The sequence below is a fragment of the Theobroma cacao genome, chromosome 1 (genome assembly GCF_053813885.1).
Source record: "Theobroma cacao isolate CCN51 chromosome 1, ASM5381388v1, whole genome shotgun sequence".
NCBI lineage: Eukaryota > Viridiplantae > Streptophyta > Magnoliopsida > Malvales > Malvaceae > Theobroma > Theobroma cacao.
In genome coordinates, this window is record NC_142639.1 from 41,934,971 (window position 1) to 41,959,393 (window position 24,423).

The 24,423-nt window shown below is 30.6% G+C and overlaps 4 protein-coding genes and 1 long non-coding RNA gene across 5 annotated transcripts; 1 reads left to right on the forward strand and 4 right to left on the reverse strand.

Annotated features, from left to right (window-relative positions):
• Positions 1-1,926: 1,926 nt before the first annotated feature.
• On the reverse strand, positions 1,927-2,574 carry LOC148764848 (uncharacterized). Its single transcript, XM_088802960.1, has one exon. It carries the CDS (start codon positions 2,572-2,574, stop codon positions 1,927-1,929), a length of 648 nt encoding a protein of 215 aa, XP_088659086.1.
• A 6,450-nt stretch (positions 2,575-9,024) lies between these two features.
• On the reverse strand, positions 9,025-9,672 carry LOC18614512 (uncharacterized). The gene has a single exon (XM_018118557.2). The coding sequence runs from the start codon at positions 9,670-9,672 to the stop codon at positions 9,025-9,027; it is 648 nt and encodes a 215-aa protein (XP_017974046.2).
• Positions 9,673-13,127: 3,455 nt separating this feature from the next.
• Positions 13,128-14,142, reverse strand: LOC18614519 (uncharacterized). Its single transcript, XM_007052310.3, has one exon. It carries the CDS (start codon positions 14,014-14,016, stop codon positions 13,438-13,440), a length of 579 nt encoding a protein of 192 aa, XP_007052372.1. The 5' UTR covers positions 14,017-14,142; the 3' UTR covers positions 13,128-13,437.
• A 6,898-nt stretch (positions 14,143-21,040) lies between these two features.
• On the forward strand, positions 21,041-21,939 carry LOC148764849 (uncharacterized). Its single transcript, XR_016024140.1, has 2 exons — positions 21,041-21,269; positions 21,583-21,939. It is a non-coding gene; the product is annotated as an uncharacterized LOC148764849 (long non-coding RNA).
• A 799-nt stretch (positions 21,940-22,738) lies between these two features.
• On the reverse strand, positions 22,739-23,823 carry LOC18614521 (uncharacterized). The gene has a single exon (XM_007052312.3). The coding sequence runs from the start codon at positions 23,578-23,580 to the stop codon at positions 23,002-23,004; it is 579 nt and encodes a 192-aa protein (XP_007052374.3). The 5' UTR covers positions 23,581-23,823; the 3' UTR covers positions 22,739-23,001.
• Positions 23,824-24,423: the final 600 nt, after the last annotated feature.

Here is a 24,423-nt window from a genome sequence, read left to right on the forward strand (position 1 = left end):
GTGACTAAATAATATATGAAAAATAAGAAAAATAATCATTCATTTCAAAGTTAGTAAAAAATTATTTGAGTTTAAAATGTGTTTTTATCATTATTTGTTCAATTCTCGTTCGAATATAAGATTCAAAAATCGAAAATATTAGAAAAAAGTAAATATCAATTATATAATTAATCAAACATAAATTTTTTTAATAATAATAATAATTTTATTCATAATTGAAAGTAACGTGATAATCGATTTAAGTTTACTATTCTTAACAAATCAACTATAAACTCTTATCAATATTACAGTTACATTTCAACATCAACATCAATTGCAATCAAAAACTCAAATATTCTTCGATAACAGAATACAGAAAATTCATACAAAGAAGAATAACACTTACTTGATTAAAAACCAAATAAACTTCAACGTTTTAAAAATAAAGAACAAGTTATTATATATGTTGGCAAGATAACAATTACCAGAGGAGTATAATTCTAAGGTACTGAATCAATTCATGGTACAAAGAGGAGCCACATTCTGAATTCCAAGTCGATTTCCGTTCGTCTCTAATGCTTTCGCCTTGTATCTGGACCAACTCTCCATTTCTTGAACAACCATATGGTAAACCGTGCAAACTCCTCAAGAAATCGAATTCCCATCACAGTGACCGTGTTCCATAGATCACTCATTTTCGTTGGACGTATATAGCTAATAGCTACGACAGAAGTAGCAATCATTGAAAACATGGCCAGCCGCAAGCCTGCCCTGGGAGGCATGGGCGGACCCATGTATATAGTATATGTGAGTGGTGTCACATGACACCACTCAATTAAATAAATATTTATTTATTATATTATATTTTAAAAGTTTTATATATTTAATAATATTATAAACTTATTATTTTTTTATAATTTTGTAAAAAGTGAGTTCAAAAAGTAAATTTTATTAAATTTTTTATATATTAATAATATTTAAATATTTTTTAAAAAATATTTAAATATTATCAAAAAGTAAATTTATCAAAAAATAATTTATATATTAATATTTTAATTTTACATGAAAAATTAAAAATTTTTTTTATAATTTAAGATTTTATTAAAAAAGTCAAATCCTAAACTACTCTCACTCTTTAAAAATTTTAATCTTATTATTGAGACTTACAGTGACTTTCCTCTTTTCTATAATTGATTGTGTTTTTCATTCTCTCAAAATAACTCAACTAGATTTTAATTGTAAAAAATTTTTAAACTAAGTTAAGTTTTTAAATATTTCATGTTTAAATATTTGTTGATTAATTTGATAGTTTGGATTCATAATTATATTCTTGAAATTATTAGTCTTTTTTTTTATTTTGTAGATATTGATTATTTGATTTTTGTATTTAACTTTATGTGGTTTGTAGATTATTATATTTAGTTTTAATCAATAAATAAAAAATTATTTTATTATTAGTTGTTGAACTTGATAATTTGCTATGTAAGATTATATTTTGTTTAATTCTAATATTTTAGTTTATGGTAATGAGTAGTAATTTTTAACAAGGTTTTATAATTTTAAATAAATAAGCTATGGAAAGATATTTTACAAGAAAAAAAAATTTATTTCACAAGAATCAGATCCCGAGCAACAACAACAAAATTCTACTAATGATTTTAGTCAACAATCGTCTAAGTAAAATTGTGTTGAATTTGATTTAAATACTCTTTTGACAGATCCTGAATTGAGAAAATTTTTTTTAAGTATCATGATCAAAATGAAATTAAAAAAGCATATTTGCACCATGTTTTCACAATATGAAAAATTGTTATGGATAATTATAGTTTTTTAGATATTTTTATTTTGAAGTATTTAAATGAATTATTGAATTTACATTTTTTTTAATTTAATGTTAAAATTTTTTATTTTATGAATTTTAACATATTTATTTTTTTACTTTGTATTTTAATTATAACACCACTCAAGAAAATTCTTGAGTCCGCCCCTGCTAAGAGGGAATCCACTGGTGAGGAGAAAGATCATGGCAACTGATGCAATGAAACCAATTGAATTAAAACCGATGAACACAGAAATGATTGGAGGGTTTTTACTCATGACAGCCTCTCCAAGCGTCATGGTTCTAGATCTCTTCTGAACGACGTGGGTGCCGACGGTCGTAGAATTTTTACTCTCTGCTGACCAAAAACCACTTGGTGGGCTCAGAATTGCTTGGTATGTGATCGTTGCTATCAGGACTGGCACAACCATTAATGAGTTTTTAGTTTCACTTGATGATTCCGTAACCTCTTTCATCAGTTCCTTCCATAGGTTCCATGAACAACACGATCGCAATATTTGCTCGTTGTTAAGGCTTTCTGCTTTGGTTTGGATATGAGCAGGGCCTGTTGTGATTTCTTGGGCTTTCACAGCTCCAGCTTGCTGAAACGTCTGATAAATATGAATATCATACAAATCACCTCCACTTTGGAGCAGAAGATCCAGGACATCCTTCGGTGTAAAGCCGTTTGAGGTTATGGCATTTGCGTTAACCCTGGAAACCACTGCTTCTTGACCAATTAACAGAGCTATAATCTGCAAATGATATATATCCATAATTTACAACTTCTGTAAAGGATTCAATGTGGAATTAAACATAATTTTTTAGAAAATATCGACAACGCAATCAGTACAATCTATTCTTCCTTAGAATTTAGGGTAGCTTAGGAATTAAAGAGAATTTAATTAGAATAACAGGCTTTGGACTCTAGCATGACCAAAACCAAGATTTAGTCGCGCATCTACTTCAACTTATATGTGACATCTTTCCGCAACCAGAACGCTGTAGAAGAAATATAGTTTGGTATTTATTACATTTCCAATTAAATAATGATATGCATAAGTTTATTGATAATTAAAGTTAAGTTTCATTTGTCGAGAAAGTAATGAAAGATTTTTAATTATAACTTTGATTTACAAGTTAATAAATAATCATAATTTTATTAATTAATTTAATTAATTATATAAATTTATCTTTAATTATAGGAAATTGAAAAAAAAAATTAGGTTTCAAATCTCACGATTTCTTTTTAGATTTATATATTATATGTGTATATAAACAATGATATATATATATATATATATATATTGTAATTAATAATTTTATAAATTATAATTTTGTAATGTTAACACAAAATAAAAAGTAAATATGTTTATATTTAAAGTACATATACATATATATACTAAAAGTATTTTAATATATACAATAGTAATTATATTCCTTATAAATGAATTTACTATATAACGAATATATATTAAAAGACATTACATGTCAATTAATAATTATTATTTCATGAATTAATTTAATTAACTATATAGATTTGTCTTTAATTACAAAAAATTAAAAAAAAACTAGGTTTCAAAACTATTTTAATTTCACAATCTCTTTAGGTTTATATATTATAAGTATATATAAATAAATGTATATATATATATATTATAATTAATAATTTTATAAATTATAATATATTTAATGTTAACATAAAATAGAAAGTAAATATGTTTATATTTAAAATATATATTAAAATATTTTAGTATATATATAATAGTAATTATATTTCTTATAAATTAACACAATATATAAACTATATATATTAAAAGACATTAGGAGTTAATTAATATTCATAGTTTTATAAATTAATTTAATTAACTATATGAATTTGTCTTTAATTTCATGAAATTAAAAAAAATTAAATTTCAAAACTATTCTAATCTCAAAAGCTCTCTTTAAGTATATATATTATAAGTTTATGTAAACAATAGTATATATATTATAATTAATAATTTTATAAGTTATAATTTTTATAATGTTAATACAAAATAAAAAATAAATATATTTATATTAAAAGTATATATATAATAGTAATTATATTCTTTTATAATATAATATAATATTCATATTATTTGAATATAATAAATAATGTAATAATTTTTTAATTTAAATATATTAATGTCATCACATTAATAATTAGAGTAACCATATTTTTATATCTTTGTTAGCTTTTAACAAAAAGAATTGCTTGTAAAATTAGTAAAAATTGTATATTTTTAATTAAATTATTAAAATAATAAAAAAATATTTTATAAATGATAATCGAGTTCGGGTAACGGATGTTCAATGGGTGGTACTCGAACTGTATCCGAATCTGATATGGATAGTAAAATCATTACTTGAATCTGTCTCAAACACAATTACAAGATACTCCAATTTTATAAAACCGGGTCGAGTATTCACAAGTATCTTATAATAAGGTACCCATTGTTATCTCTAACCAAAATCAAAGTCTTGATTTCAGTGCCTTAAAACAACCAAAACAACGGACTAAACTAAATACACAAGCTAATATCGCATTACAAAAGAAAGAACAATAAAGTAAATAAAAAGACAGACAAGGCTTTAAAAACAAGTTAAATGCACGAACATTGTTCGCTATCAAAATGGCTAAGCGAACATTGTTCATACATTACAGTCTGGCTATCAAAAGTCTCATTGTCGATCAATTTCTGAAATTTCTTTTAGTTGATGATTGTGCCTTTTTTAGTGGTCAGGAAAATTCTAAATACCTTGTAACATCTGATAATGCATGTGAATATACTGCTTGAACCTGAAACCCTTGGAATATATTAGATAAAAACAATATAAAAACTAGCATTAAAAGTCTGACAGTGGGAGTTTCCTTTTCATTGATGCTCCTTTTTTCCCCCCAATTCTGTTAAGGGTGATACTTTTGGTTGATACTTGCTCTTATCCACCTTAAGATTCTCACATAAACTTTTCTTTTTTCTTTTGGGGTGCCACTAAAAGTGCAGAGGTGACGATTGTGTTCATAATTGGGCAGCATTTCGGGCTGGAACAAAGAATGAAAACATTGAGTGGTGCGTAGAGCCCCTGGCCTGGGATTTAGTGATACTTACAAAGTAGGTGAGTTGATAACAATAATTTGTACACAAAGAAGTGTTGTTTTTTTGCTCGTGGTTCATTTGGGTACAGAGATGGGTCAGAACAGATTGCTCTATTTGACAGTTGTCTTTATTCTTTTGGAGGGGGACATGGAACATGTGCATGCAATCACAAGCAACTACTGATCTGCTGGAGAAAAGAAGTGATCTTGCAAATTTTTAGCTTAGGAGATAGATGTATACCAAGAATGCTAATAATCCGTACAGATTGTCCTATTAGCCTGTTAAATTTCTCTCTGTAAATTAATATAAAGTTTTCATAGGATAAGATGATGAAAATAAGGATAATATGATGAAAATAAAATAATCTGATACAAGTATGTAATCCAAAGAAGCCCCAGAAAATGTCAACCTTTGGATGCTCTCCATAAATGGAACAAAAAACTTAGCAAACAATTCAACCTTGCCATGAATCTGTGATCTGCAAACCCATGTTAGCTTGAAAATTCATGGGAACTAAACGGGTTTCTTCTCCTCAATTCGTTCAATTTTGCAATATGCATTGTCAAGTTCTTCTTATGTTGCTTGTCTACAACATGTCCAGATTTGAAGCTAAGTTCAGTGCAATTGCAGATCCAGAGATGAATCTTTTTCCATTTATGGAGATTGGGGAATTCAATCGGTGTAGAAAAGATGCTATGTTGTCAATTGAGCTTGATAAATTATGACTAGACCGACATAAATCAAACTTTGGAGAATGGTTACAAATAGATGATCATATACCCTTTAATTGTTTTTCAAAAAATATAAGGACAAATTAAATAACACAAACTTAATTATTCCTTCAATTTTATGAAAAAAAAAGAAATATTGTTACCATAGAAAAAGCTGTGCTATCTATTCTTCTATGACTAAAATTACTATGACAATTCGTAACCGAACTTCAATAATTGATGCATCTATTTTTTATTTAAAAAAATGAATTCAAATTTTTTTAGATAATAAAAAAATTATAGAGATATTTGAATTTTCATTTGTCCGAACATTTGAATGAAATTTCAGATTAAATAAAATACAATAATTATTACTGTCGAAATAAATCAAAACTTGATAGATTCACGAGATGTGAAACAAACAGGTACTTTATTTATATATGGCACATACAAAATTACACACTTTATTTACTTATTATACAAACTTAATTTTACATCACTTAGGAAAACAAACTCACAAATACTAGTATTAATTTGGTACAAAACTATTTTCAATTTTTTATTTTTTCAAGATTTTTTTTTCTATTTTTAATCTTATCATGAGAAACCGGCAAATCTTGGATACATACCCTATGTCCACATCCCGTAAATATATATACATAGCTTGAGTTCTAGATTATTCAGGCTCCCACCTTCAAGGAGTTGAGAGTGAAAGCCATCCACCTAAGGTTTTGCTTTCTGGGTCTGGTCTTTCGAGGGCTCTGCTGTCTTGTTCCTAGGTCCGACAAATGCCTGGATCAAGCATGGAGGCTCAGGTTCCCTGTTTTTCAACTTAACCAACAGCTGGATCAAGCACCGCAAAATTAAAGGCGCAGCAGCTGTGATCAAGGCGAGTTGAAATTTGTCTCCATCCCCGGTAACAGCAAAGATTGCAGATCCATAAGTTATAATCATTGAAACGCAGGCAACCCTTACTTCAATTATAAATTTAATAAATCTCATGTAATTGATTTCAATTATTGCCAGCGTGCATGTGCATAGTGGAAATCTGGATGACCTTGACTTAAAACGCCGGTCTTCATATCTAAAGCATAGTTATCCATAATCCATAAGACGAGACAAAAGCCTTTTTGGAGTCACTGTTTTATCATGAGGACCAGCTGTGCTTAGTCCGACTTCGAATTGCCGGGCCATTTTTAGTTTGTTTCCATTGATGACGTGTTTGAGCTTATGTCAGCCCATGACTTCTCTTTCCAGGGCGTCATCTGAAGTCAGCATTGCATTGCATGATGAGTTTTCTCAAGGAAGATGCCGGGGACTGTGCTCATTGACTGAGGTGTCCTTTCTTTATCGTCCAGGTTGTCATTTGATTTAGTTTAATGGTTGTTTTAATAATATAGTTCATTTTGCTGTCAAAAGATGTCCTCAATTATGTTTTGCTTTTTGGAAAAAAGAAATGAAATTTACTGTCATTTACTACATAGGCATATTTTAATCTATTATATTAGTCTTTCTTTGAGTTTAAAATGTGTTTTTATCATTATTTGTTCAATTCTCGTTCGAATATAAAATTAAAAAATAAAAAATATTAGAAAAAAGTAAATATCAATTATATAATTAATCAAATAAAAAATTTCTTTTAATAATAATGATCTTTTTATTTATAATTGAAAGTAACATGATCATCGATTTAAGTTTATTATCCTTAACAAATCAATTGTAGACTCTTATCAATATTACAGTTTTTTCAACATCAACATCCATTGCAATCAAAAACTCAAGTATTCTCCGGTAACAGGATACAAAAAATTCATGTAAAGAAGAATAACACTTACTTGATTAAGAACCCAATAAACTTCAAAGTTTTAAAAATAAAGAACAAGTTATTATATATGTTGGCAAGATAACAATTACCAGAGGAGTATAATTCTAAGGTACTGAATCAATTCATGGTACAAAGAGGAGCCACATTCTGAATTCCAAGTCGATTTCCTTTCGTCTCTAATGCTTTCGCCTTGTATCTGGACCAACTCTCCATTTCTTGAACAACCGTATGGTAAACCGTGCAAACTCCTCAAGAAATCGAATTCCCATCACAGTGACCGTGTTACATAGATCACTTATTTTCGTTGGACGTATATAGCTAATAGCTACGACTTAAGTAGCAATCATTGAAAACATGGCCAGCCGAAAGCCTGCCCTGGGAGGCATGGGCGGACCCATGTATATGTGTGTGGTGTCACATGACACCACTCAATTAAAAAAAAATTTATTTATTATATTATTTTTTTAGAGTTTTATATATTTAATAATACTATAAACTTATTATTTTTTTATAATTTTGTAAAAAGTGAGTTCAAAAAGTAAATTTTATTAAAAAATTTATATATTAATAATATTTAAATATTTTTTTAAAAAATATTTAAATATTATCAAAAAGTAAATTTATCAAAAAATAATTTATATGTTAATATTTAAATTCTACATGAAAAATTAAAATAATTTTTTTATAATTTAAAATTTTATTAAAAAAGTCACAACCTAAACTACTCTCACTCTTCAAAAATTTTAATCTTATTATTGAGACTTACAGTGACTTTCTTTTTTTCTATAATTGATTGTGTTTTTCATTTTCTTAAAGTAACTCAACTAAATTTTAATTGTAAAAAATTTTTAAACCAAGTTAAGTTTTTAAATATTTCATGTTTAAATATTTGTTGATTAATTTGATAGTTTGGATTCATAATTATATTCTTGAAATTATTAGTCTTTTTTTTTATTTTGTAGATATTAATTATTTGATTTTTATATTTTACTTTATGTGGTTTGTAGATTATTATATTTAGTTTTGATCAATAAATAGAAAATTGTTTTATTATTAGTTGTTGAACTTGATAATTTGCTACGTAAGATTATATTTTGTTTAATTCTAATATTTTAGTTTATGGTAATGAGTAGTAATTTTTAACAAGGTTTTATAATTTTAAATAAATAAGCCATGAAAAAATATTTTACAAGAAAAAAAAATTATTTCACGAGAATCAGATCCCAAGCAACAACAACAAAATTCTACTAATGATTTTAGTCAACAATCGTCTAAGTAAAGTTGTGTTGAATTTGATTTAAATACTCTTCTGACAGATCCTGAATTGAGAAAAAAAAATTTTGAGTATCATAATCAAAATGAAATTAGAAGAGCATATTTACAGAAAGGGTCACTGATACTATCATACCATGTTTTCACAATATGAAAAATTGTCATGGATAATTATAGTTTTTTAAATATTTTTATTTTGAAATATTAAATGAATATATTGAATTTACATTTTTTTTAATTTAATGTTAAAATTTTTATTTTATGAATTTTAATATATTTATTTTTTTACTTTGTATTTTAATTATAACACCACTCAAGAAAATTCTTGAGTCCGCCCCTGCTAAGAGGGAATCCACTGGTGAGGAGAAAGATCATGGCAACTGATGCAATGAAACCAATTGAATTAAAACCGATGAACACAGAAATGATTGGAGGGTTTTTACTCATGACAGCCTCTCCAAGCGTCATGGTTCTAGATCTCTTCTGAACGACGTGGGTGCCGACGGTCGTAGAATTTTTACTCTCTGCTGACCAAAAACCACTTGGTGGGCTCAGAATTGCTTGGTATGTGATCGTTGCTATCAGGACTGGCACAACCATTAATGAGTTTTTAGTTTCACTTGATGATTCCGTAACCTCTTTCATCAGTTCCTTCCATAGGTTCCATGAACAACACGATCGCAATATTTGCTCGTTGTTAAGGCTTTCTGCTTTGGTTTGGATATGAGCAGGGCCTGTTGTGATTTCTTGGGCTTTCACAGCTCCAGCTTGCTGAAACATCTGATAAATATGAATATCATACAAATCACCTCCACTTTGGAGCAGAAGATCCAGGACATCCTTCGGCGTAAAGCCGTTTGAGGTTATGGCATTTGCGTTAACCCTGGAAACCACTGCTTCTTGACCAATTAACAGAGCTATAATCTGCAAACGATATTTATCCATAATTTACAACTTCTGTAAAGGATTCAATGTGGAATTAAACATAACTTTTTAGAAAATATCGACAACGCAATCAGTACAATCTATTCTTCATTAGAATTTAGAGTAGCCTAGGAATTATAGAGAATTTAATTAGAATAACAGGCTTTGGACTCCAGCATGACCAAAACCAGGATTTAGTCGTGCATCTACTTCAACTTATACGTTACATCTTTCCGCAACCAGAACGCTGTAGAAGAAATGTAGTTTGGTATTTATCACATTTCCAATTAAATAATGATTTGCATAAGTTTATTGATAATTAAAGTTAAATTTCATTTGTCGATAAAGTAATGAAAGATTTTTAATTATAACTTTGATTTACAAGTTAATAAATAATCATAATTTTATTAATTAATTTAATTAATTATATAAATTTATCTTTAATTATAGGAAACTGAAAAAAAATTAGGTTTCAAATCTCACGATTTCTTTTTAGATTTATATATTATATGTGTATATAAACAATGATATATATATATATATATTGTAATTAATAATTTTATAAGTTATAATTTTGTAATGTTAACACAAAATAAAAAGTAAATATGTTTATATTTAAAGTACATATACATATATATACTAAAAGTATTTTAATATATACAATAGTAATTATATTCCTTATAAATGAACTTAATATATAACGAATATTTATTAAAAGACATTATATGTCAATTAATAATTATTGTTTCATGAATTAATTTAATTAACTATATAGATTTGTCCTTAATTACAAAAAATTAAAAAAAAAACTAGGTTTCAAAACTATTTTAATTTCACAATTTCTTTAGGTTTATATATTATAAGTATATATAAATAAATGTATATATATATTATAATTAATAATTTTATAAATTATAATTTATTTAATGTTAACATAAAATAGAAAGTAAATATGTTTATATTTAAAATATATATTAAAATATTTTAGTATATATATAATAGTAATTATGTTTCTTATAAATTAACACAATATATAAACTATATATATTAAAAGACATTAGAAGTTAATTAATAATCATAGTTTTATAAATTAATTTAATTAACTATATGAATTTGTCTTTAATTTCATGAAATTAAAAAAAAATTAAATTCCAAAACTATTCTAATCTCAAAAGCTCTCTTTAAGTATATATATTATAAGTTTATGTAAACAATAGTATATATATTATAATTAATAATTTTATAAGTTATAATTTTTATAATGTTAACACAAAATAAAAAATAAATATATTTATATTAAAAGTATATATATAATAGTAATTATATTCCTTTATAATGTAATTAATATTCATATTATTTGAATATAATAAATAATGTAATAATTTTTTAATTTAAATCTATTAATGTCATCACATTGATAATTAGAGTAATCATACTTTGATATCTTTGTTAGTTTTTAACAAAAAGAATTGCTTGTAAAATTAGTAAAAATTGTATATTTTTAATTATATTATTAAAATAATAAAAAATATTTTATAAATGATAATCGAGTTTGGGTAATGGATGTTCAATGAGTGGTCCTTGAACTGTATCAGAATCCGATACGGATAGTAAAATCATTACCTGAATCTGTCTCAAACACGATTACAAGATACTCCAATTTTATATAACCGAATCGAGTATTCACAAGTATCTTATAATAAGGTACCCATTACTATCTCTAACCAAAATCAAAGTCTTGATTTCAGTGCCTTAAAACAACTAAAACAACGGACTGAACTAAATATATAAGCTAATATCGCATTACAAAAGAAAGAACAACAAAGTAAACAAAAAGACAAACAAGGCTTTAAAAACAAGTTAAATGCACGAACATTGCTCGCTATCAAAATGGCTAAGCGAACATTGTTCATACATTACAGTCTGGCTATCAAAAGTCTCATTGTCGATCAATTTCTGAAATTTCTTTTAGTTGATGATTGTGCCTTTTTTAGTGGTTAGGAAAATTCTAAATACCCTGTAACATCTGATAATGCATGTGAATATACTGCTTGAACCTGAAACCCTTGGAATATATCAGATAAAAACAATATAAAAACTAGCATTAAAAGTCTGACAGTGGGAGTTTCCTTTTCATTGATGCCCCTTTTTCCCCCAATTCTGTTAAAGGTGATGCTTTTGGTTGATACTTGCTCTTATCCACCTTAAGATTCTCACAGAAACTTTTCTTTTTTCTTTTGGTGCGCCACTAAAAATGCAGAGGTGACGATTGTGTTCATAATTGGGCAGCATTTCGGGCTGGAACAAAGAATGAAAACATTGAGTGGTGCGTAGAGCCCCTGGCCTGGGATTTAGTGATACTTACAAAGTAGGTGAGTTGATAACACTAATTTGTACACAAAGAAATATTGTTTTTTTGCTCGTGGTTCATTTGGGTACAGAGATGGGTCAGAACAGATTGCTCTATTTGACAGTTGTCTTTATTCTTTTGGAGGGGGACATGGAACATGTGCATGCAGTCACAAGCAACTACTGATCTGCTGGAGAGAATAAGTGATCTTGCAAATTTTTAGCTTAGGAGATAGATGTATACAAAGAGTGCTAATAATCCGTACAGATTGTCCTATTAGCCTGTTAAATTTCTCTCTGTAAATTAATATAAAGTTTTCATAGGATAAGATGATGAAAATAAGGATAATATGATGAAAATAAAATAATCTGATACAAGTATGTAATCCAAAGAAGCCCCAGAAAATGTCAACATTTGGATGCTATCCATAAATGGAACAAAAAACTTAGCAAACAATTCAACCTTGCCATGAATCTGTGATATGCAAACCCATGTTAGCTTGAAGATTCATGGGAAATAAACGGGTTTCTTCTCCTCAATTCGTTCAATTTTGCAATATGCATTGTCAAGTTCTTCTTATGTTGCTTGTCTACAACATGTCCAGATTTGACGCTGAGTTCAGTGCAATTGCAGACCCAGAGATGAATCTTTTTCCATTTATGGAGATTAGGGAATTCCATCGGTGTAGAAAAGATGCTATGTTGTCAATTGAGCTTGATAAATTATGACTAGACCGACATAAATCAAACTTTGGAGAATGATTACAAATAGATGATCATATACGCTTTAATTTTTTTTCAAAATATATAAGGACAAATTAAATAACACAAACTTAATTATTCCTTCAATTTTATGAAAAAAAAAGGAATATTGTTACCATAGAAAAAGTTGTGCTACCTATTCTTCTATGACTAAAATTACTATGACAATTCGTAACCGAACTTCAATAATTGATGCATCTATTTTTTATTTTAAAAAATGAATTCAAATTTTTTTAGATAATAAAAAAATTATAGAGATATTTGAATTTTCATTTGTCCGAACATTTGAATGAAATTTCAGATTAAATAAAATACAATAATTATTACTGTCGAAATAAATCAAAACTTGATAGATTCACGAGATGTGAAACAAACAGGTACTTTATTTATATATGGAACATACAAAATTACACACTTTATTTACTTATTATACAAACTTAATTTTACATCACTTAGGAAGACAAACTCACAAATACTAGTATTAATTTGGTACAAAACTATTTTCAATTTTTTATTTTTTCAAGATTTTTTTTTCTATTTTTAATCTTATCATGAGAAACCGGCAAATCTTGGATACATACCCTATGTCCACATCCCGTAAATATATATATATAGCTTGAGTTCTAGATTATTCAGGCTCCCACCTTCTAGGAGTTGAGAGTGAAAGCCATCCACCTAAGGGTTTGCTTGCTGCGTCTGGTCTTTCGGGGGCTCTGCTGTCTTGTTCCTAGGTCCGACAAATGCCTGGATCAAGCATGGAGGTTCAGGTTTCCTGTTTTTCAACTTAACCAACAGCTGGATCAAGCACCGCAAAATTAAAGGCGCAGCAGCCGTGATCAAGGCGAGTTGAAACGTTTCTCCATCCGGGGTAACAGCAAAGATTGCAGATCCATAAGTTATAATCATTGAAACGCCAGCAACCCTTACTTCAAACTTGAAAGGAAAATTATGCGTGAGAGACATAATGACAAGTACCGCTGCAGAAAAGGCTAGGGTGTTGGAAGTCAAGAAAACGTAGTAGGCATCTGAGTCAGATGCACAGATAGCAGTGCCTGCTATATGGTCAGCCTTGGTTTCCTGCCATACACCGCCAGGGGGGTTAACCCCAGCTTGGAAGGTCACGGCAGCTATAAGGGTCGCAACTACCAAGAGAGCGTTGCGGGCGTCGGCTCTATTCTTATCCCTGTCCTCCTCGTTTGCACCTTCCTTGTACTGAAAATAACGACACCAGTCCTTGAAAGTAGTCCCAACCATTGTTTTCTCTTGGGTTTTGAACTACAAACAGGATTCAAGAATTGAAGAAGCTTTTTGTTTATGGGGATATGAAGAAAAACAAAGTAGGAGATGGATTTCTCCAGAAAAGCTTGGGGTTTGGCTGAGTCTTAATTCAGCTATTTATAGTTCGCAACAGCATCAATCCCGTGACAAATATGAAGACAATTCACTGTTCTTTTTCTATATTTGAATGATTATGTTTGGACAAAATAAGAAGTAGATTCCTATCTCATCTTTGGACATTGATTATGATTACGTCTGTTAATTAATTAATAATTTAGTTTTCTTCAACCTTGTCAATGTTGTTAATTAGGACAAAAACCTGATAGGCACTTCCACTTCCACTGCCAAGATACGTCTGTATGATTTGTATTTCTCAATTTAATGGCATCATCTTCCTTTTTGGTCAATGTAGGGAAGAAGATTACATAATCATGCATTTCTAGTTTATATAAGTATATATTTGATATTTTAATAAGTTTTACTATCTAAAATTTCAGTAACACAGTATTACTGAATACCCATAATTAAAAGGTTATTTAAGAAATACGTATAAAAATTAAATAATTATATGATATTTCGGTAAGTAAGTATCTAATCATTATTTTACGTAATAAAGTATTTAATATTTCAATAATTTTATTTACTCATGTTTTTCATATAAGTTATTGATAAAGCATGTTCATGGTGACTAAATAATATATGAAAAATAAGAAAAATAATCATTCATTTCAAAGTTAGTAAAAAAATAAATAAAAGTTAGGAAAAATAATCATATTTTTAAAATTAATGTTTTTTCTTACCAAAATTATTTTAAAAGTTACAGAAATCATATATTATTAAATTTTTACATAATGTTATTAACAAAGAATATATTATAAGCAGGGTGGACTGAAAGTAGTGGCAGGATCGTAGCAGTCACTTTCAATTTTTAATTTTTATTCCGAATCGAATTATTAACTCGATTTATAATTTTATAAAATTATTTTTAATTATTTTTTAAATAAAATCTTAAATTCGTCATTAATTATAAATTTAATAAATCTCATGTAATTGACTTCAATTATTGCTAGCGTGCATGTGAATAGTGGAAATCCGGATGACCTTGACTTAAAACGCCAGTCTTCATACCTAAAGCATGGTTATCCTACCCATAATCCATAAGACGAGACAAAAGCCGTTTTGGAGTCATTGTTTTATCATAAGGACTAGCTGTGCGTTGTCCGACTTTGAATTGCCGGGGCCTTTTTTAATTTGTTTTCGTTGATGACGTGTTTGAGCTTACGTCAGCCATATCACTTCTCTTTCGAGGGCTTCGTCTTACGTCAGCATTGCATTGCATGATGTCCAGGTTGTCATTGACTGAGGTGTTTTTTCTTTACCGTCCAGGTTGTCATTTGATTTAGTTTAGTGGTTGTTTTGAAAATATAGTTCATTTTGCTGCCAAAAGATGTCCTCAATTATGTTTTGCTTTTTGGAAAAAAAAAAAAAATTACTACCATAGGCATATTTTATTAGGTTAAAATGAAGAAGAATTAAGGTTAAAATTTTTTAAAATTAATATATTGAATTTAATCAACAATTTTTTCAGAATTGAGCTTGGATGTTTTGATTTTCATTGCTTTTGTTTATGAGTTGAAGCATTCAGATTTAGTGAATCATGTGTAGGAAGATCATTTGAATGATTTTCATCATTTTTTTAAAAAAAATTATCAATTGTTTTCAACTTACTCATACTTTAATTAAATCTGAAAAAAAAATTTAATATAGTCAATATTTAATATTCTTGTTTTATTTCTATTTAAATTTAAAATATTAAATATAAAACTATAATATATAAAATATAAATAATTAAATAAAATATACAGAATTTCACATAATGATTAAATAATATAAATAATTAAATAAAAAAAACTTCACTTTTTTTTAATTTCACACAATAGTGGTGAGTAGTCACCTTTTCTTTTGTCCAAACTTACGAACTAATAAATTTTTTTTGAAGAAAGAAGTATGTTTCAATGTTGAGTTTCACATAAGAGAGTAAAATAAGAATAAAAGAGAATAGGAAAAGAAAAAGAAAGAAAGAGAAAGAGTTAGAGAGAAACATAAAAATTAAGATAAAGTTGAATAAGATTTGTAGAATTAATTTATTATTTATATTAATTATTAAATAAAATAATTATTTTAAAAAAATCATTTAAAAAATATATAATAAATAAATAATTTTAAAAAATTTAAATAAAAAATTAAAAAATATATAATAAATAAAATAATTTTAAAATTTTAAAAAAACCACGCCCCACGCAGATACATTACCCTTGCCCCGATCTGGTAGGCAATGCAAGCAATAGTTGAAAGTATTCTCTATATTTTATTATTAATTGACTTTCGGCTACCTGGAAAGCGGCATAGCAGCCAAATTAGAATACCTGAAAGATTTGAGTGGTAAATTTTATAAGGAAAAGAAGGTGTGGATACCAACGTAATTGGTCTAAATTCTCTTCATCTTTTACGAAGGATCGAAGCAATAACCTTGGACTTTCATGAGAAAGAATAGAAGCCAAGAGCTTCTGTCCGTCCTGAGGCCTCTTTGGGGACTTCACCTAATCTCAGCAGTGCAGGATGGCTTTTCTTCTGGAAGCCAATTTCCAGGCGGTTAGTTTTGATTCCATTAAAGGGGTCCTGCTCATAGTCTGACGAGGCGTCGACTTTCATTACCGTCCAGGTTCTCATTGCTTGAATTAGTTTAAGGATTTTCTTTTAATAAAATAGTTTATTATTATGTTTTGCTTTTTCCAAAAGAAATGAAACCTATTGTGATTTACTACTATAGTCATACACGCAATTTTTAACCTATTACATTAGTCTTTGTTTGAGTTTAACATGTGTTCTTATCTTTATTTGTACAGTTCGTGTTAGTCATGTTTGGCTCATTGGAAGTATCATATCATTCCAACAACAGTCTCCCTAAATAATTGTTCTAATTTTTAATTCATTCTTTTATCAAAAAAAAATTATTCTTCAAAATTTATAATTTTTAAAATTTTTAAATAATTCAGATATTAATTATTTCACACGAGTTAAATTTTTTTTTACAAAATCATGATTAATTAATGCTTCACATTTATGATTTCTATCACAAATTAAACTTAATTATAGTAATGGTAATATTATTTATGCGTCATGCATTATTAGAGAAACTGAGAACAATAAAAGTTGACAAGTAAAAAAAACTTGAGATTGAATGTGATTGTCGAACATGGTGAAATGGGTTCTTAACCCAGCTATGGTGCCATGGAGGATGAGAAAACTTTACATCCAAATCACAAATTTGCTCAAGAATGTAAGACAATGGCGGATAAAACACACTTTCGCCCAGCTAATGATGATGTTGATCGACTTGCGAAAGAGGGGTCTAACGGCCTCAACAGTTGCTGTGGGTTAATCCTGAACCGCCTCCCAATCAAGGTATTGGGTCTAGGTGCGTGATCGGGGAATTGTAAATATCTTTGTTCTTGATTCTTCCGAGTGAATTCCTTGATCTGTTGGGATTTTTTTTGTTAGTTTACAGCTTGATTGTTTGTGTAACAACATTTCTAGTGGGGTTGTACTGATCCTAGGTCACCGAGGGTTTGCTGTTCGCAAACAATATGTATAGGTGATTTTGAGAAGCAGAGATAGGCCTTTTTGTAATCCTGTTTTGCGTTCTGTAATAGTCAATATTATTAATACAAACTACTATATGCATTAAAAAAAACATCATCATATTAAATAATAATTTGATTCATATTTACATTTTTTTTCTCGTAACGTATGTGTCATGATCTCATAGAAGAATCGTGCATTTCACGTCAATTATGTGATAAAGTGAAACTAGTCTCAACCTATATCTTAAAAATTGGTATAGACCACGTGATATAATTTATAAACAAATGGTGATTGGTTCTCCTTTAAGAGAGGTTAATTAATCAGACCAATTCTCCACTTACCTGAAAGTCGGCAAGGTTTTTCTTGTTTCAACCTCAGATTTTATTATATGCTACAACTAGTCTTTAATTTTGGTCAAAAATACTTCTATTGACAGAAAAGTTCTGAACATTTTGTAAGCAATTGATTGTGTATAGACTACTTTCCAAGCCCTTTACATGTGCCAACAACATGACCCCATCCCAATTACAAGATCAACTTTGCTGAACAATAAGAGGTCCTCGCTCTGTGGAACACGTGTCCGCAAGGTTAATTAATCGGACCAATTTGACTCGAGAAACGCAGCCATACAAATGCTGTGGGCTGTAAGCAGATGGAGCAAATGCCTTTGTATTCTGCACGGTTCTTGTTATATAACATAGGATTAGAAATTCGAAAATATTAAAGAAAGGTTTAAAGCTTTATTTGTCTTACTGTTAATATGCAAAGGTTCTTGTTAATAACATAGGATTAGAAAATCAAAAGTTTAAAAAATGATTTAAAGTTTTATTATCTTACTGTAAATAAGTAAAAAATTTACAAGTGATAAATCTCAAAATTATCTGTATTTTATATTGATAATTAATTCAATAACACTTACTAGTAAATGATAAGATTATTTTATTACAATTCTAATGTATCCGTGACTACTAAGTTTGAGGGAGATTCACGTTTCCACCAAAAAAAACATCGAAGAATAATTGTTTTAATATTTAATTAATTTTATTTTTCGAAGTTTGTACTTTTTAAAATTTTTAAATAATTAAGATATTAACTAGGAGTAAAAATTCCTTCTAAGGAGTAGTGATTTATTGATGCTTCACATTTACAATCTAGTTCTTTGTTTTTTGAAAAGCTGAATATTCATTCACGGTAAAGTTTACATGGAAGTCGCAGGCTAACAAGAACAGACCTGCCAACAAACAGCAAGAAAAACCCGCTGTTTAGGTCCAGCACATACTGGGCAGAGGACCAGCCTATACAAAAAAATGACTCAACGCCTGCTTTAATCAGGCTTCGACAAAAAAATAAGGCATCTACTTCTTTCCACAAAAAAACGATGCAAGCTAAAACAATTAAACCCCAGAACAGTTAATCCACAGCAGATTCTGGGCTCTTTGAACCCCACCCTTGGCCAATGTGTCTGCATCTCCATTGGCCGAACGTAGGATATGCCCAATTTGCCATTCATCAATCCTCGTCAACATGTTATGAATAAAAATAATTTCTTTCCGCAATCTCCAAGGGACTTCTGACGGATTCCTTACCCATTTAACCACGTTTGAAGAGTCACATTCTATCATTAATTTCACGGAGGACCTCCAGGTAGAAGCTGCAAAGATAATCGCTGCCTCCTTCACTGCCAACAACTCTTCTAAGTTAGAATCTATCATCCCCATAGATTTGGAGAAAAGAGCCATAACGTCTCCATTCCAATCTTTAAGGATGCTGCCAATTCCAGCATGACCTGGGTTACCATGGGAAGCACCATCAGTGTTAAATTTGTAGCTGCCCTCCCCTGGTTTCTGCCAACTCTGTATTTTCCTTTAGTGACTGACTCTCCTCGGATTAGTAGCATTGCAGGGGTCTTTAATCAGATCATCAACACCCAAATTAACCTCAGGCCATTTGGCATGCATCCACCAAGCAATGCGCACTTTAGCAAGCTCAAACACTTGGCTGCGGTCCCAACTCTTACCCTTGAACACCATGTCGCTTCTTGTAATCCAAATAGACAATGTAATAGCATAAAAAGCCATCCTCCAAGCCAACCCATTTTCAAAACAGCTAGCAGCGTTATTCCACATTTGGAACCAAATTTCAAGTTTAGAGTGACTCACCCATTCAGTTTTCCATAAAGCACACCACTTCTGCCATACCCTCCAAGTTTCACTGCAATTAAAAAACAGGTGCCCTACAGACTCAATTTCTGATCTGCAAATAAGCAGATAGCAGCCTCACTCTTGAGAATACCTCTGCTCACTAATAACTCCTTAACAGCCAACCTCCCCTGAAGTAACTGCCAGCAGAAAACCTCTACTTTATGGGGTGCTAACCCAGCCTGTATTTGCTTTCAATAACCTGCGTAATATCTGTTAGAGGAGAGAACACTCCTACAAAGCCCTGGCCTCAACGAAATCAAGCTGACCAGCCTTAACTGCAAGACGTAAAGGTGTCCGTGTGGAACACGAAAGGGCAACATCAGTGAGAATCAATGGCTTTTTCGCAAGTAAATCGTTTGGCACCTTAATATTTCCTTTCCGATAGCAGCTTCAAATAATCTCTCGTTATCCATTTGAGAATTTGTGAATAAAATTGCAGAACCTTAACTTGTGGTGTCAGAAATTATTCAAAGCATTTGTCAGGAAACCTGAGGCTGCTTCTTAGAAAAACTACAACCCGTTTCTTAGAGACCACGAAAGACGAGGAGTAGGTCTACTGTCTGCAAATATTATACAAATTTTATGTTACAATCTCCTTTCCTTTGAGACTCTTTTAAACTATGGTAAATTAGGGATCCAATTAATCTTGAGTATTTGGTATAGTCATCAAAGAAAATTAGAGCTCATCAAGTCAGATGACACTTTCTTGCTAAAGCAAGTTTCTTTGGTTCAAAGCACATTCTGCTCACATAATTTTTTGTTGCTAAAACAAAGTCCATTATATTAATTAAATGACTGTACGAACCCTCATAATACAAATAATTGAATTCGTACCAAAAAAAATTGAAACCCTCGTAGGATTCGGTTCCTTCTGTACATATCATCCTCTGAATGTCAGCATTTTTAAAAAAATGTGGATTTTATTGAATCAAAAGCTAGAATGCCATAGTAAGTCTAGCACCCAAAACTGGTGGAAGACTCCTCTTGGCATAGAAAACTAGCTTTGGGAAGGGTTTTACCCCTAAATACAGTTTACAAAAGTAGCTGCGACATAGCCACCGACAGCAAGTTAAAACAAGAGAGCCCCACACAATAGCCATGGGCAAACAAAGTTCTAATTACAAGAAACAACCTGACAAATGACATCTAGCCATCCAAAAAAAGTCTTAAAAAGTTAACCAGCTCCAGGATAAGCACATGAGAAAATCCGACCTTAACCTTTAAGCAGCACGTAGCAGCAAACCGAAGCTCTACCTCTCCCGATCCTTATCCAAAAGCAGAGAGGGAACACCCTGGATCACCAAGAGGGGACTGCGACCAGAAATTCCCTGTCTTCCATCAAGAAACACTCCAAGCAAAAAGCCATTGATAGTGCCTTCTCTGGTTAGCCTTGATTTTCTGCTTCCTTTTTTTTTATTTCTAAATTTCCTGTTTTTAACTCTTCCCCCACTTAATTTTTCTTCTATCTCACCATAATCCTTCCAATCTAGCTCACATTGAAAGTTTTGGGAACCACCCCATATTTTCTTACAATATGTCACCGTTTAATTAATCAAGGGATGCATTAATCAGTAATTATGAATAATTAATTGATGACATAATGAATGTGATGATTCGTTCGTTTTGCTTTCATGTTATGTCCATTCTTTGTCCAGTACAGTTTTTTCTTGTGTAATACTGATACCTGGTCCTGCAGATATGGCAAGGGAAGCGTTGGTCCGTCAGTAGGATTTCTTTCAGCGTGATCTCTGTTATTTGTTTTGACTGGGAGGCGGTCTGCTTGCTTGTTTTGCTGTTAGTTATGGCTATGACAGTTGTTTTTGATTATCCATGGGTTCCTAGATTGGGAGAGGGGGGTGTTAAGACTGGCCTGATGATGATGAACTCTGACTGAAAGGGTGAGTTTTAATGACTTCGTTTTTAGGAGCGGGAATGGGGAATGTTTGCTTAGGATTCTATGTTTGTGGCCTCTGTCTTTGCCCATTTATGTAATTTTGAGGGTTATGCCACCTCCAGAATTGTGCATAGGTCTTAAAATTGCAGTTCTTTTGTACTTTTGATTGAGCTTAACCATTGGTTACTCCTGTTAATGAATTATTCCAACTTTCAAAAAAAAAAGATATGGCAAGAAACTGAAAAGAAAAGGAATTCTAGCCTTTGTTGTCAGGTAGTGAAATTCTATTTGATCTAAAAATATTTAGCCCCACTGACCTTATCCGTTCTGCTAAATTCTCTATATTGTTCTACAGAAATTAACCGCTTGCAGCAGCTATTGATGCCAGCATTGGCCTTACTCACCAACAAGTCCACGCATGACCAGTCAAATTATCAAAATAGACTGATTTCTCAGATCCTCAAGATCTCTCTTCTTTCTTTGTTTCTTTTTAAATTAACAGGACAGATAAAATTCTTGTAATAGGGAAGAGCCACAGAAACTATTAAATGAATGGATATGCAGCTGATAAATAAACCAAATAAACTTCTAATTTTTTTTTTTTATGATCGTGAATGAGAGAAGAAAATGGAAGGAGATTGGACAAAATGTGTTCGTCCAAGGTACATTAATAGCTGGTAAGAAGGTGACGAGAAAAGGGGAAAAAGGAGTGCTGCAAACTGTCAATGGGCGGAAGAACCTCATGCGGGTGATCCTATTTTAGAGAAGGTGAAAATGAGAGTTGAAAAGGTGGGCTGGATTGAAAATGAAAATAGAAAGGATAATATAGGACCAGATAAGTAAGGGGAAGCCCGTGAGCAATGAGGAGGAGGGAGAAGGGCCGGGTGATAGATGAGCCCGACGAGGAGAATGGAGTAGGGCTCAGAATTGCTTCGTATGTGACGGTTGCTATCAGGACTTTGTAATCTTTAATACACACTTTTTATATGTTTGAAATAGGCAAAGCACACATTTTATTTATTTGGTACATAACAAATCACACACTTTATTTACTAATTATACAAACTTAATGAAACTCCAAAGTACTAGTATTAATTTTGGACACATACCCTATGTCACATCCTATAACATATATAAACAGCATGAGTTCTAAGTTGTTCAGGCTCCAACTTCTAGGAATTTGCCAGTGTCTGCCTACGTTCATTGTTTTCCTCCATCCACCTAAGGTTGTGCTTGCAGGGTCTGATCTTTCGGGGGCTCTGCTGACTTGTTTCTAGGCCTGGAAAATGCCTGGATCAAACATGGAGGCTCAGGTTCCCTGTTTTTCAACTTAACCAACAGCTGGATCAAACACCGCATAGCTAAAGGCGCTGCTGCTGTAATCAAGGCGAGTCGAAACGTTTCTTCATCCGGGGTAACAGCAAAGATCGCAGATCCATAAGTTATAATCATAGAAACGGCAGCAACCCTTACTTCAAACTTGAAAGGAAAATTATGCGTGAGAGACATAATGACAAGTACCGCTGCAGAAAAGGCTAGGGTGTTGGAAGTCAAGAAAACGTAGTAGGCTGATGATTCAGATTCACAGATAGCAGTGCCTGCTGTATGGCCGTCCTTGGTTTCTTGCCATACACCGCCAGGGGGGTTAACCCCAGCTTGGAAGGTCACGGCAGATATTAGGGTGGCGACTACCAAGAGAGCGTTGCGGGCGTCGGCTCTATTCTTCTCCTTATCCTCCTCTTTTGCACCTTCCTTGTACTGAAAATAACGGCACCAGTCCCTGAAAGCAGTCCCAACCATTTTTTTCTCTTTGGTTTTGAACTACAAACAGAATTCAAGAATTGATGAAGCTTTTTGTTTATGGGAATATGAAGAAAATCAAAGGAAGAAAAACAAAGTAGAAGATGGATTTCTCCAGAAAAGCTTGGGGTTTGGTGAAGCCTAATTCAGCTTTTATAGTCACCCGAACCAGCAATTTACCATGACAGTTCGCAACAGTATCAATCGCCTGACAAACATGAAGAAAATTCACTGTTTCTTTTTCTTTATTTGCATGATTATGTTTGGACAAAATGAAAATGAAAAAGTAGATTCCTATCTCATCTTGCGACAATGACAACGAATTCGATTATGATTACTCAATTTGTTAATTAACTAATTTAGTGTTTTTCAACCTTGTCAACGTTGTTAATTAGGACAAAACCTGATAGGCACCTCCACTTCCACTGCCAAGATGTATCTATATGATTAGTATTTCTCCATATGTATTTGATATTTTAGTAAGTCTCTGTATCTAAAATTTCAGTAACACTGTATCACTGAATACTCATTAAAAGTTATTATCAAAATACTTAAAAGTCTTATTAGGCTATAAAACTATATATTATTTAAATAACTGCATATCTAACATTTCGATAATCTTATGTTACCGAATTGTTACATAATGTTACTGGCAAAGAACATATTAGTTTACTCAAATCTCAAGTATATTGGTTTCAATTATTGTTAGGGATCTACTGGAAACCTGCATGACGACCTTGGCTTAAAACGTCATTCTTCATATATATCTAAATCATTGTTGTCAGTAATCCATAAGATGAGACAAAAGCCTTTTTTGGATGGAAATGTCTGGATTTTGTGGTG